General features: G+C 39.4%; 1 protein-coding gene across 1 annotated transcript; it reads right to left on the bottom strand.

Moving 5' to 3' along the window:
• Nucleotides 1-274: 274 nt before the first annotated feature.
• Nucleotides 275-10515, bottom strand: LOC106675440 (plexin-B2-like). The gene is made up of 10 exons (XM_076887119.1): nt 10390-10515; nt 7533-7721; nt 7267-7398; nt 4356-4456; nt 3677-3803; nt 3063-3222; nt 2381-2492; nt 1752-1863; nt 1301-1402; nt 275-334 (listed from the first exon to the last, which is right to left on the bottom strand). Exons 1-10 carry the CDS (start codon nt 10498-10500, stop codon nt 275-277), a joined length of 1206 nt encoding a protein of 401 aa, XP_076743234.1. The 5' UTR covers nt 10501-10515.
• Between the last annotated feature and the right edge of the window lie 3983 nt (nt 10516-14498).

Genomic DNA, 14498 nt, shown 5'->3' with positions numbered 1-14498 from the left:
TATTGTATTCACAAGATTTTTTGAGTAATTCTGTTCACAAAGTTGGGTGTCCTCACACCTGTTCGCTATGGTTGAATGGTAAAAAGTGCGTTTTAAGCCCTCTTCCAGCAGAACACTCCAGTCTTAAAGGGGAACTATTGTCATTACTTCCATTTCCAAAACTTTACCAGAGTAGCTTTGCATGATTCACAGACAAAATAATCCTTATTTATCTTATATTGGACTTTGGTGTGGCCCCCAAAGTTCATTCTGTCATGGTCCGCGGTGGTTAGCTTTATGAGGCTCCTGAACCTACCTGTGATCTGCCCCTGGGCAGGGCCACCTCCTCCAGCTCCTGCACACCTGGAGCCAGTTGCAGGCAATCAAGCCAGAGTGATTTAAGCCACACGCTGAGTTTGTCATCAACTCATTTTCTGGATTCATCTTGGCTCACCCCATCTCAACTCTCTGTTTCCACCTACTGCAAGTAAGAATTGCTATACTTAACTGCTTACCACTTCAGGGCTACTTCCACTACCTCCCTAACTCCACTGTCTTCTCTCTTCAGTGTGATTGTTTCCTGCCCAGCTCCAGTCAGCATCTCAGGCCCCATTCCCTCGCCCCAGTTCTGCATTCCCCTCGCCACGTTTTATTGCTTTTGTCCTTGCCACGTTTCCAGAGCTTAAGCCTTAAACCATCTGCTGTCTCTGTTCTGGGTTTCTGCGCGTGAGTTCAGTTCATTACAGACCACTCGGTCCCGTGTGTCTAAACGAGCCATTTTAAAAAAAAAAATGTATTTATTTTTGCTTCCTTTCACTCCCTTTTAAGCTACTTTTTTTTCTTTCTAATTGCAACATTTAAATAGTTGGTAAGAGTGCCGTATCATCGCTTACAGCCAGAACTGTACACCTGATATGGGGGACCCCATCTCTGTGAAATCATACAGATGCATTACTTTATTTTCTTAATTCCCTATCCTACACAGCGGGGATTAGTGGGAGGACTGAAGCCAATCCCAGCTGTCATGGGACAGGAAGTAGGATACAACTTGTAGAGGTTTCAATTGCAGGAGAAACGCGACCATACAGTCTGACACTTACACCTATAGCCAATTTAAAACCCCTCATTAACAGATGCAAGAGTAGAAAAAAAAGAAACAAGTTTGGCTCATTCTCCTTTCTTTTAGCCTAAAAATCGACCCTTTTTTTTTTTTTTTTTTTTTTTTTTTTCCTCCTGTCCAAGGGAAATCCACAAACAGAAAGAGAGTGTTTCTTTCCCTGGAACTCAGATGCATGTTGGAGGTGGAGTGGGGCCAGTTTACCTGGTAATGTTTCAGATTTATGCCTTCAAAGCTGATTCGAGTCTTGTAGCCCACAGGGATGAGCACAGGATCTGGATTCTCGAACCGAGGACAGTTTGCGCTCTGAAACAGAATGAAAACAAATTAGATACTTTAATAATTTACATTTTAAACATCCTAACCACTTAACGGACGCCCTCATCTGTGGCGACAGATAACTATATCGCTGAAACATCCGCTGATGTGGAATCTGATATCCTCCACCCTGCAACGTTTGTCATGCAAGATGGTGGCAGCTGATAGTGGGATTTGTGTATTTATTAATTTTTCAGGAGGAGTTTGGACCACTCAAGCGGTGAATCACATGTAAAGTTTAGATGTGTCCTTTAAAACTTGTGCTATAGTCGTTCTCCACATCTATCACACACATACATGACAGAAAAGAGTCCTTGACCTGTCAGAAAGAACTAACCTGACGGTGCTTGATGATGTGGGAAACAACCACGCTGTTGTCCGCATCGCTGCAGGTGTGGTCCTGCGTGTTCCACTGACATCCCCACTGACTGCTTACACATGACATGCACCTGAAAACACAGAAATATGGACCAACTTGGATAAGGAAATACTTTCACATGCACAATCAGGGTAGAGCATGCACACACAAAAGCACACACAAACAACATCTAAAACATGCAAACTCATCAGAGAGCGTCCGGCACAAAAATCTATGTTGCTGACAATGAAATGGATCTCTGCAACTTCACATAAGCAAAGCTCGTTCATCACACGTTCCTCTGTGTGAAAGAAATGCAGAAAAAAATGAGGGGAAAAAAAACAGCCAGGATCGACTTTCTTTTTTTGATTAATGAAAAGGAAACCGAGGCAATTTCCTCGGCTTGGTAATAGAAGCAGGAGTGAAAATGCAAGAGGTGCATTCAAAACCACCATGCATCACAATTTACAAACAGAGCCTTGATCTCTCATCTGCTCATGCACGGTGATACATTTACATCAAGGTTGTCAGATGATGCTGTGTTCCATGTCACTGTGTATTTTCACTGAGTGACAGAGCAGAACTGAAAGATTAACAGCCTGACTCACGGTGTGTTTTCAGATTTCCTCACTGTGGCAGCACAGTTGTAGAACATGAATTCCCGCGTGGCCAACTCCACAGTCTCATTCACAAAGATCCTGATAGCCACGACCACAAAGTCTGAAGATACAGTAAAACAGTGGTTAAAATGTGATACACTAGCTGTTTATGTGAATACAAGTTTTATATAAAAGATGTGAAGTATGCTTGTACATTTAAAGACAAAAAACAGAGCGATTAAATATTTTGATAAATCTCCTCAGAATCAGTTCAGTGATTATTTAACTGCCTGAACTGCATATTAGTGTATAAAAGCCAAAACTTGAGCTGTATTTAAAAAAAGTTCCATGTTTTGTTTTATAAAGGACTTTTTTTTATGGGACTCACTTTGTTTTGGGCAAGATGTTTGCTGACTACTGATACAAAAAACTATAAACTGAAATAATAAAGCTTAAATTAGATTAGTGTGTTGATTTCGTGCAATTTTCTGGTGCAAATTTGTTGGACACTGTAAGTTCTTCAACAAAATGATGGAGAATTTGCCAGCTGACATTAACTTAACCTCGTGTTTTTTTCAGCCCATTTCCCACCTTGGCCAGTTAGTAATGCAGCGTTAACCATCATGGAGAAGCACAGACATTAGACCTTAAAGACGACAGAAACATGGCAGGGTAATTAAAGAGACCATACCTTGGCCCTCAGGTGTTTTCGGTATAAGCCCAGGCTGGGGCAGATCACAGGAGACCTCACCAGAGTCTGACATGATGCCGTTACTCTGGAAAGACTCAATCTTGCATTGCAGACGGTCAGAGTGTCCAATGGTAGGAAGGGAGGGAATATTGATGTTCACCTGGACAGACAAAAACATACTGACTGGAAACTGTGGCTTCTTAGCCCGTAACATCTCACTGAATTTGTATCTCTGTGTAACCAAAGTTATAATAAAGAAACTGTTTCTCTTTTTAAAGAAAGAAACTGAGAAAGAGAAAGGAGTGACATGCTGCTGATGGGAATTCATGTGTGAGTCAGACGGGCAGGAACACAGAAGAAGTAAAAAATGGGGGAATAGGAAGAGGCTCTCCATCTTCAGACAATCAGCCATGCAGGTTATAATAAGACAGTTTGGATTTTTCTGGGTGGATCAATACAGAGCTGGAAGACCTAGAGCTTGAGGTCTTTGATTCCCAGTTTATTACTCAGTCTCTGCATGTAAGTGGAGTTAGGTACTGCAGAGAAAAGAGGGACAATAAAAGAGAACAAAGGAAGTCAGAGACAGTTTGAGTGAGGAACAAACAGAGCTGTACCTTGCCGGTCTTTCTGCAGGAAAGGTTTGAAGGAGAGAAGGATACAATCTTGACACACTGCTGCTTGGGGCTCCACAACCAGCCATTCTTCTCCTCTGCCCGTCGGCACTCAGACCTCCTGGTACACCTTCAGACGAAGGATGAGAAAATCCCATCAGCCTGAGCTGCACATGCCATGAATGCTTTCACAAAAAGTCAGTTTGTAAATAACAACTCAATGCCTACGTGACTTCCAGCAGGGTCTGTGCACAAAATAAAGATTTATGTATCAAAAAGAAAAACATGCAAGGTCCTCAATGGTAACTACATTTAATATTTATAATATGACAACTTTTAACTCATATAACCTTTAAGCAAGTAATAAAAAATAATATTTTTTCCAACTTCCCAGTTGTGAGCATTTCAGGAATGAGATTAATAGAAAATTATTTTAATAAAATTATATAAATAATAAAGAAATGTAACTGTTGGTCATAAAATGAACTGTCTCAATATATACTGTTATAAATATAATAGGTCTAAAAGTGTCTGCAATAAAACACTGAACAAATATCCTGCTGTGTTTTACAGATGGAATTGCATGTGTGGGTGTTTGTGTTAGTCTGTTGTTGTGTGCATGCATTTGTAAATGCATGCAAGAATGTACTTATGTGTGTGCGTGTGTGTGTGTGATCCTCACCTGCCCTCCAAAACACACCAGCCACAGTAAGGGTCCCTCAGTCCCACGCATGATTGGCAGTCTTTCATTTCGAGGCACGTCTGCACTGGCACCTTGGTGATCTGGATTATTACAACGTGAAATATGATCAAAGGTGCACCTTAAGGGAGACACTGGACAAAAATAACAAGTATTTAAAGTGTAGCTGTAAATGTTCCTTAGTATGTTGCAGGTGTGCAGAGTGGGAGCGAGTGGGGTCTCTCGTGTCTTCTCCCCATGTTTAATTACTTAGTTTATTCAACACAAAGCACTGAATGTTTACTGTAACCAGGGTGAAATTGTTTTCTTTTTTACATGTAAAAGCCAATCCATTAGATCTTATTTCAAGACATCAGTATTTTTCAGATAAAATCTGAATGTTTAACAGCATCAACATTAGAAACTCTTCCCCCTCTGCAGAAACAGATGTGAGTCAATATAATGAAAGCAAAACTTCTGAAATCGCAAACTTAAAAAAGCTTAATGAAACAGCGGACTAAATCATTTTGATTTTATATATCTCCGTGCATACACTGAAAAAATGGGAATTGGGAGGCTTTTGAATTTGCACAAATGAATTTAGTTAATGCTAGACAAGCCTTTCATGTTTCTCTTATTTACATGATTAAATAAAGTACTATTTACTTGATTATAAACAATACTGAGACTACTCATTTTTCTTGCATTGATTTAAAGTTACTAAATGTTGTTTTTACCTGTGCCCATAAATGCCAAATCATTTTTCCATTTAGTCATTGTTTTAGGTGAAGTGTCACTTACTTGACTATTCTATTGGTTAAGCCCAAATAATACAGCAGATATCTACAAGGAGATAAGTTTGTTCAACAGAGTATGTCTTATTAAGTGATGTATTGTGAATTTTCCAACATTGTCCTAACAAAAATTAGGACCCTTTCCCCCGCTTTTTTTCTACTTTGTGTAGAACATATGTGAGCTGCTTCTCAAAACATTATGTATAAATGAGAGAAAGATTGGTACTTTAAAGAAACCATTGATGCTCTTCTGGACTGGAATATCTTTTTTCAATTAAAATGTTTTTTGTGATGGTGGAATTTTTACCTTTATGATTACAGAAGTCAAAACATCAGATGATGATAGCTTACCATCTAAACTCCCCATCTCTTGGCAAGTCTGAATTAGAGGTCTCAGCTGTATCTGCCTTTCTAGTGGATTTGCTTAAAGAGGAGATAGCTTATTATTATTAGGTACATATTCCCTGACATTCTAGAGGTCAACCTTGCACAGTGTGTGACATTAAAGGGCATAACGTATAGAAATGGAATGGTACTGGCCCAAAGGGCAGCAGGTGGATTGCCAGAATACTGAAAAACCATATCTGCATTGTACCACAGCATATTCTACATTGTCAGAGAGCTTGGTGGCTGGTACAGAGAGCACCACAGAGCTTTTGAGCTCAGCCCAGTATCCACAAGAATATACACTCTGTGAACTCCTTGATACTTATCCATTGGTTGGCCATGAGATTGGATCAGTCCACATTGTGACAATGCTATTTGGACTCACGTATGCATTAAACCTTGCCTACCCTGCGGACCTTCGCAACTTTGATGTTTTCCAGAAGGTTTTCATGGAACTGGATGGAGCTAAACTCTATAAAGTTCTTGCTTTAAAAAAACCATCTGTTTCATTGAGAAGTCAAAGACTGCACTTCTGCAATTCTTTGCAGTTTTTCATTTTGTGTTCAGTAACGTTATACTGCTTATGTTTTTATTGCTTTCCCCTCATGTGACTGCAATGCAGGATGATTTTTCCTTTTGGTATCGTGTTGGAAGAAATTTTTACTGACGATTTTTAGCAATATGTTCTAAATCAACCTTAATGTCCTGCTTACATGTTTAAAATGAATATTAAAATTCATGTAGGTGTTTGGTATTAGTTATGTAACAATGTCATTTAAGGCTCAACTTAGTTGAAATCTTGTACAGGTAAATACTTGTACAGAAGCTGAAACTGTTGTCAAATAACACACAAGTTATATTTGTGTAAATCTGTTTATTCATAAAAGCGTGTTGCTTTTTTTCAGGTAGTCTTAATTTAGTTTACATTTTCAATTGTGTAATTAATACAAATGTTATATGTAAGAGATGACAGGATCATCTATAAGCACTTTCTTTTATTTGCTGCTAAGGTCAGTTTTTTGTGAAACATTTGCAAATATATTCTCAAACTAACTTTTTCTTTTAGTTAGTTCTGCGGGCTATCTTTAAAAATGTGTTAACAAGTTTATATGGATGCGATTTTGGACTTGTTCATGGCAGAATTGCTGCTTTCACTGCTGTTACAGTTTAATAAAGGTGTATTGTTCAGTAGCACTCAGTCTTTGCCTTTTTTGTCAATAATGATCAGTTAATATTTCAATTGAAAAAATTAAGTAGGATTTAAAGCCATAATTTGTCTTGCAAGAACATACTTGCAATGTGTTTACATTACATAATATCATTGCGTACCACTGGCAAATAAAAATAAGTTGGTGTTAAATATTAAAATATATTGACATTATGCAATACATTGATATTATGATAATAGATTAATATTAGTACATCAAACATGATTTTTTTAAAGTAATCTGATGTAAATAAAATACTTTGATGTGACAAGCATTAATTACTTGAGGGAAAGTGGAAAATTAAGTCAGTCATACTTATTCATATTATGTGGGACCGATGTACACAATAAAATCAAGTAAATTGAAAGAACTTTTTTTTTCAGTGTACCCACAGAATAATTTTTTGCTTTGGATCAATTTTTTTCTCTTTTAAATGAATACAGTCTTTGTGGAGCTCAGTCTTAGCACCAGCAAGTACTCTGCCAGAATTTTAATGTATAATAAGTGTTAAATATACACACACACCCTTTTCTCTGTGGTAATGTAGAGGTGGCTCTGGCTTTGGTCAAGGAAAAGGTTCTTGTTGACCTTCTCTCCTATGTTGTTGCCAACATAGGAGTACGGCTCGTTGCCATATTCACCTGGTCTCAGGTGTACCTGGACAAAATAAACAAAAGACAAAAGGTAAGAGAAATTTGAGGTTTTAAATTCACTTGATACACCTTCCCTCAGATAAAAGTTTAAACTGAGGAAAAAAATATCCAACAAAAAAAACCACAAGAGAACTCAACCTTGAAGACCTCTCCGTTGGCGCTGCCCAAAAAGGCGATCGTGTGGTCATTCTCCACAGCAACAGTTACAGCAGTCAGATGGACCGACATGGTCAACGCTGCATCTGCCTTTAAGGCAAATGCTGGCTTGCTTGCCAGAGGCGAAGGCAAATACTCTGCACCACACTTGAAGTTTCCCAATGCATCCTTCTGTAAAGGGAAAGGATAACAAGAAGGGACGATCAGACATTGCTTGCTTTTCACTCCAATAACATTAACTGTCTTTGCAGTACTGTTCGTATCCTACTTAAACTTTATAACAGAGATGGGAAATGTGCTTTGAACACTCGACTATTTTAATCTACAATCTAAAATTGGCTTTGTTTTGACTGATCATTTCTTTGATTACAATAATGAATTAAAATAATGAATAAAAATTACAAGTAAGTATTCGCTTTAGAGTTGGAAGTCTGAGACGAGAACAATAGGAAAACTCGTGTTAACGATCACTTAACAAGAAACTACTAATACATGCAAGTATCGCTGAACTTCTATCGCTGCACCATCGAGAGCATCCTGACCAACTGTATAACAGTCTGGTACGGGAACTGCTCTGCCTCGGACCGGAAGGCGTTGCAGAGGGTCGTGAAAACTGCCCAGCGCATCGCCGGAGCACCACTTCCTGCCATAAAAGACATCTACAGGAAGCGGTGTCTGAAAAGGGCTGGGAAAATCATCAAAGACCCCAGTCACCCATCACATGGACTCTTCACCCTCCTGCCCTCTGGGAGGCGCCACAGGAGCCTCCGGACTAAGACCACCAGGTACCGGAACAGCTTCTTCCCCACAGCTGTCAGACTCCTGAACTCTGCCTCCTGACATCTGACCCACGTTAAACTCATGGACTGAACATACACACACCCACAATGGACAACTGTACCCTCAAACACAATAATAACATGGACTGAACCACCACTCACAACCACTAGCACTTTATATAGCCTCTGTAGAAACTATCTACACCCTCACTTATCTTAACTGCACTACTGTATAGCTCTGTGTAAATAATCATTCTGTACATTCGATAATTTTTAATCCTACAACTGTTTACAACTTGCATAGTTCCCATTTCTGTATAGCTGTGTATCCCAGATTCTGTAAAGTTATTTATTTCATATTCTGTATAGTTTTTCATATTTATATCCTGTTCATATCCTGTACATAGCTTGTACTCACTACAGCCTGTACATACTTATAGTTATAGAATATTCACAACATACTTCATACCGTGTACATTATAACATACCATAATAGACCCATTTCTGTAATATACTCACATATCTATATTATTGCTAATATATATTGTAATATATCTATATCACTAAAGCACTTCTGGATGGATGCAAACTGCATTTCGTTGCCCTGTACCTGTGCATGTGCAATGACAATAAAGTTGAATTCTATTCTATTCTATTCTAAGTAAAAAATGTAAAATAACCAGTTAAGTTGGGCCATAACTAAAAAAGTCTTTGGCATATTAAAATTGTTCATGGAATACTTCAAGTATTTCTGAGTAGGTACTGATCTCGGTATTAAGCTCAGTCTCTCTAAAGTAAATACCCTACAGCTGCAGACCCTATGGTGGGAGCTGGAGATGTGAAACAGCTAAAATATCAACCAGTGGTGCAGGGTAGCAGCGGTCTTGACATGTCAGAGGCAGCAAAGGGAAAATTTTAAAACATGAATAGACCGCCAAATTTGACAAGTGTATTTAGTACATGGAGAGAGGAGAGTGATCCATATTAAAGTTCGGCCCATAACTTCAACAAAGGCGTAATTTTGGTGGTTTTGTCTTTCTACACCACAAAGGCAGGTTCTAAATCAAATAATCAATAAATGATTGAAGTTAAATTTAAGCTTTAACTCAAGGCATTTTACCAAATCTTCGCCAAAATTTATTTGGGAATTAGAGCCCAAATACATGTCAGTGCAAATGAGATAGGCTAACATTCAGCTGAAAAAATAAATCAGAATCAAAAATAATAAAAACTTCAGGAGTAAAGAAATTAATAATCTGGTACTTTCTTAAAAAATAAGGAATGAAATGGCCAGCTCAGCAACACATAAAGACCTGAAAAAATGATTTCCATAGATAAGCAAAACAGCTTCATAATATCTAAGTCAAAAACACCCAGGTGAGGTAGACATATCATTGTCAAGACACCTCCATGAATGGGAATACAACAAGGTTCAAACTATTGGTGACACTCAATAACAAGAGGATCAGATTAAACTTTGCCAAAGAAAATCTGAAAGAACCTTTACAGCTCTCAAAAAATATTCTTAAAGTATGGAGAGGAGAGAAACAGCTCATGATCAGATTGGGCATGTATCGCTGCCACTGAAACTGGGTCACTATTGTCTGATTACTGTGACTGCTGATCGAAACAGAAACAGAAGGATGAAATGTGAAGTGCACAGGGCTATACTCTCTGCTTAGACTCAGACAAATGCTAAACAAACAAAACCAAAAAACTGTGTAACCCCTTAATTAAAGAAGAAAGTCTGCACTTTAGCCACATCTTGATTGTGTGATTTAAAATCCACTGTGGTGGTGTACAGAGACTACAAGAATTGTGTCTTTCTCCAACAAATTATGGACCTAACTATACATCTATATGGCCTGAAGCAGCTTATCTCACTCAGTTTATAGAATTACATTACAATTAATACCATGGTCAGATTACAAGTTATCCAGGGAACGAATTAAATGTTGAGATTTTATAATAAAAAGTGATAACTGCATTAAAGATTATACTAATCTGAGTTTTTCAAAACATTCTTTTAAATTAGAGTCAGCTGACAAAGAAGCACTTACAGAAATTTTTGAAGTGCATACTGTGTAGGCTTGAGATGAGTAGGGTACGTCCACAGCAGGAACCCCAGAAATCTCCCCAGAGTCACTGTAGCATGCACTGATTATATCCATCAGCTGATGCCTCAATGATGTTCTCAAACACAACCCAGTCCTGGTAGTCCTCAAGGATTCGTGTGCTGATTAGTTTTGCACTGTCCAGGCTTCCATAGCCCTTTCCAACAAGGAACACTTTGAAGGTCCGGCCATTTTTTGTGTAGTTGGACATGACGCTCACCACGTTCACATTATCCTCTATGCTAGCCACGTATGTCCGCTGTCCTTTGTTGTCATTGTTACAACTCTTGTTCTACATTAGACAGGTTGAGGAGGGAACATATGCCTCTGTACCGACTGCCACATACTATTAGTGAACCATTGGATGGGTGGACCAGCAGAAGTTTGTTGCTGTTGGGCATGAGCACTGTGTCCTGACAGCCTGAAGCAGGAGGTGTACATGTTTTGGCATCTTTTTTTGGGCCCGTCTCAGTGCGGGCCTCCTTCTGGAGGGACGGGCTCAGCTGGAAGATATTGTTGACTGCTCCCAGGTAGATGCGACCAGTCTGTGGGTCCTGGACCACATTGTTAATCAGGGTTTCAGAGATGAATTCCACAGTGGGGATTTTTCCACTCCCCCCTTGGGCTTGAGAGACTGACAACCAGATTAGGAAGAAGAGGGTGGAGACCCAGCTTGCCATCTCTGGAAGGAACAAAAAAGAAGGTTTTACTATTAATGAAGTTAAATGGCACCTTAAATGTACATTAACTATCAAAAAATGACACATCAAAGAAGGGTTGCTGTGTGGTTAATATACAGTGGGGCAAAAAAGTATTTAGTCAGCCACCGATTGTGCAAGTTCCCCCACTTAAAATGATGACAGAGGTCAGTAATTTGCACCAGAGGTACACTTCAACTGTGAGAGACAGAATATGGAAAAAAAAATCCATGAATTCACATGATAGGATTTGTAAAGAATTTATTCGTAAATTAGGGTGGAAAATAAGTATTTGGTCACCTCAAACAAGGAAAATCTCTGGCTCTCACAGACCTGTAACGTCTTCTGTAAGAAGCTTTTCTGTCCCCCACTCGTTACCTGTATGAATGGGACCTGTTTGAACTCATCATCTGTATAAAAGACACCTGTCCACAGCCTCAAACAGTCAGACTCCAAACTCCGCCATGGCCAAGACCAAAGAGCTTTGGAAGGACACCAGGAAAAGTATTGTAGACCTGCACCAGACTGGGAAGAGTGAATCTACAATAGGCAAGCAGCTCGGTGTGAAAAAATCAACTGTGGGAGCAATCATCAGAAAATGGAAGACATACAAGACCACTGATAATCTCCCCCGATCTGGGGCTCCACGCAAGATCTCATCCCGTGGGGTCAAAATGATCATGAGAACGGTGAGCAAAGATCCCAGAACCACACGGGGGGACCTGGTGAATGACCTGCAGAGAGCTGGGACCAAAGTAACAAAGGTCACCATCAGTAACACACTACAACGGCAGGGAATCAAATCCCGCAGTGCCAGACGTGTTCCGCTGCTGAAGCCAGTGCATGTCCAGGCCCGTCTGAAGTTTGCCAGAGAGCACATGGATGATACAGCAGAGGATTGGGAGAATGTCATGTGGTCAGATGAAACCAAAGTAGAACTTTTTGGTATAAACTCAACTCGTCGTGTTTGGAGGAAGAAGAATACTGAGTTGCATCCCAAGAACACCATACCTACTGTGAAGCATGGGGGTGGAAACATCATGCTATGGGGCTGTTTTTCTGCCAAGGGGACAGGACGACTGATCCGTGTTAAGGACAGAATGAATGGGGCCATGTATCGTGAGATTTTGAGCCAAAACCTCCTTCCATCAGTGAGAACTTTGAAGATGAAACGAGGCTGGGTCTTCCAACATGACAATGATCCAAAACACACCGCCCGGGCAACAAAGGAGTGGCTCCGTAAGAAGCATTTGAAAGTCCTGGAGTGGCCTAGCCAGTCTCCAGACCTCAACCCCATAGAAAATCTGTGGCGGGAGTTGAAAGTCCGTGTTGCTCGGCGACAGCCCCAAAACATCACTGCTCTCGAGAAGATCTGCATGGAGGAATGGGCCAAAATACCAGCTACTGTGTGTGCAAACCTGGTAAAGACCTATAGTAAACGTTTGACCTCTGTTATTGCCAACAAAGGTTATGTTACAAAGTATTGAGTTGTATTTTTGTTATTGACCAAATACTTATTTTCCACCCTGATTTACGAATAAATTCTTTACAAATCCTACCATGTGGATTCATGGATTTTTTTTTTTCACATTCTGTCTCTCACAGTTGAAGTGTACCTCTGGTGCAAATTACTGACCTCTGTCATCATTTTAGGTGGGGGAACTTGCACAATCGGTGGCTGACTAAATACTTTTTTGCCCCACTGTAACTGGACATATGTAAAGAACTGTACGTCAAAACAACCAGACATCTTTACATACAGGCCATTAGTTTGATGAACACTTAGAACACTCACATAGTGTCTGTATTTGAATCATCCACCATACCCGCTTCTGAATCAAAGCATGCTGCATATGCTGTTTTTGTTCTGTTGTACATATCTACATACTATTAAATCTGGTTCTTGTCATTCTTTTACTGAAAAGAGAACACGACTCAGTTAGTCAAAATATTTATAATTATTTTATTTAATCATCTTCTGGAAGAGAGAGACATGCACAGCCCAAAGCCATTTTGCAGATCTCTAGCATATAGTCCTTTACACGTCACACATAGTTTAGATAAAAACAACTACTTCTGTGTTACTTAGTTCTGCTTTTTCTGTCTGGTTTCCTGTTCTTTATTAATATGCCTCTGCAGCTCTTCCTTTATTTTTAGTCTGGCTGAGCACTTGGTTTGTGAGTCAAAGCTGGCCTTCCTTTATACAGGCCTTTATTATTAAAATACATAAAACACTATAATCAGAAAATAAGCACTAAGAACATATCCAGCATATGCTGGATACATATCCATTTCTTATTTATTTAATCATTTACTCCAACGTCTCTGCACCCTGCACAAAACCATTCTTAGTGGTTCCTTTAAACAGAAACAGGGTGGTGTATGAAAAAATTTAAGGAAAAAACATCTGAATTGTACATCAAAAGGACAGAAACAGAGGGAGACAAATATGTTACTTACTGAGTCTTTGTGCAAGCTGGTAGGTGTCTGTCCGTTGTCAGGGTGAGTTAGAGTGTGGATGATGAATGTGTGAATATCTCACCACAAAACCTCAACTCACAGTGTAAAAGCATGTCTGACATCCTCTCACAAATACTAATGAAGATGAGCTTACACTACTTTTTCTTCTTGGTCTGGATGAATAATATAATTTTTTAAACACAAGCTTCACTTATGAGAGATTTAAAACGTTGTGCACGCTCTATATTTTAATGCAAGAATGAGAATTGAAATATATAATTAAATAATATATAGTTAAATTGTTAATTTTTCATTGTCTCAATTTGTAACTTCAATTTCAAAGAAATTGATCGTTCAGTCCTTCTCTTTCATGCAACACATGTGCTGATTCCAGTGCTGATTATACCGAAATCATATATGATACTGAAGTGGGTAACACCAGTAAGAAGGTTCCTGGTTAGCTCAGCCCTTTTTGTGTGGCGTTTGCATGTTCTCTGCATATTTCTATTTCTTTATTTATACATCACTTTTAATTACAACAGTGGTGTAGCGACTTCCACAGTCGCTAGAGGCCGGGGATGGAGCCTGCCTATTTGCCCGACACGCTGTCAACTTTACGCAATAATGCGAGAGGTGGAATTGTTTTCTTGTTTATTAAAGTGCTTTGAGAGTTTACAGAGTAATGTGATCGGCTCCTGATTCAGACTCTTAAAACATCACAGGCTCTAATGCAACAACGGGAAACTCGTTGTGCAGCGGTCAACAAAAAACTACGGCTACCCAGCCCTCCTCTCTGTCAAAATCAAAACCAGTGAATGACAGACAGACTGACAACGCCCTCTTAATGTCACCTCTAGCACCCACGTGACTCCCGTTACGCATCACCATAGCAACCAA

Source organism: Maylandia zebra, linkage group LG7 (assembly GCF_041146795.1).
Source record: "Maylandia zebra isolate NMK-2024a linkage group LG7, Mzebra_GT3a, whole genome shotgun sequence".
NCBI lineage: Eukaryota > Metazoa > Chordata > Actinopteri > Cichliformes > Cichlidae > Maylandia > Maylandia zebra.
This window is presented reverse-complemented; position numbering and strand designations above follow the sequence as displayed.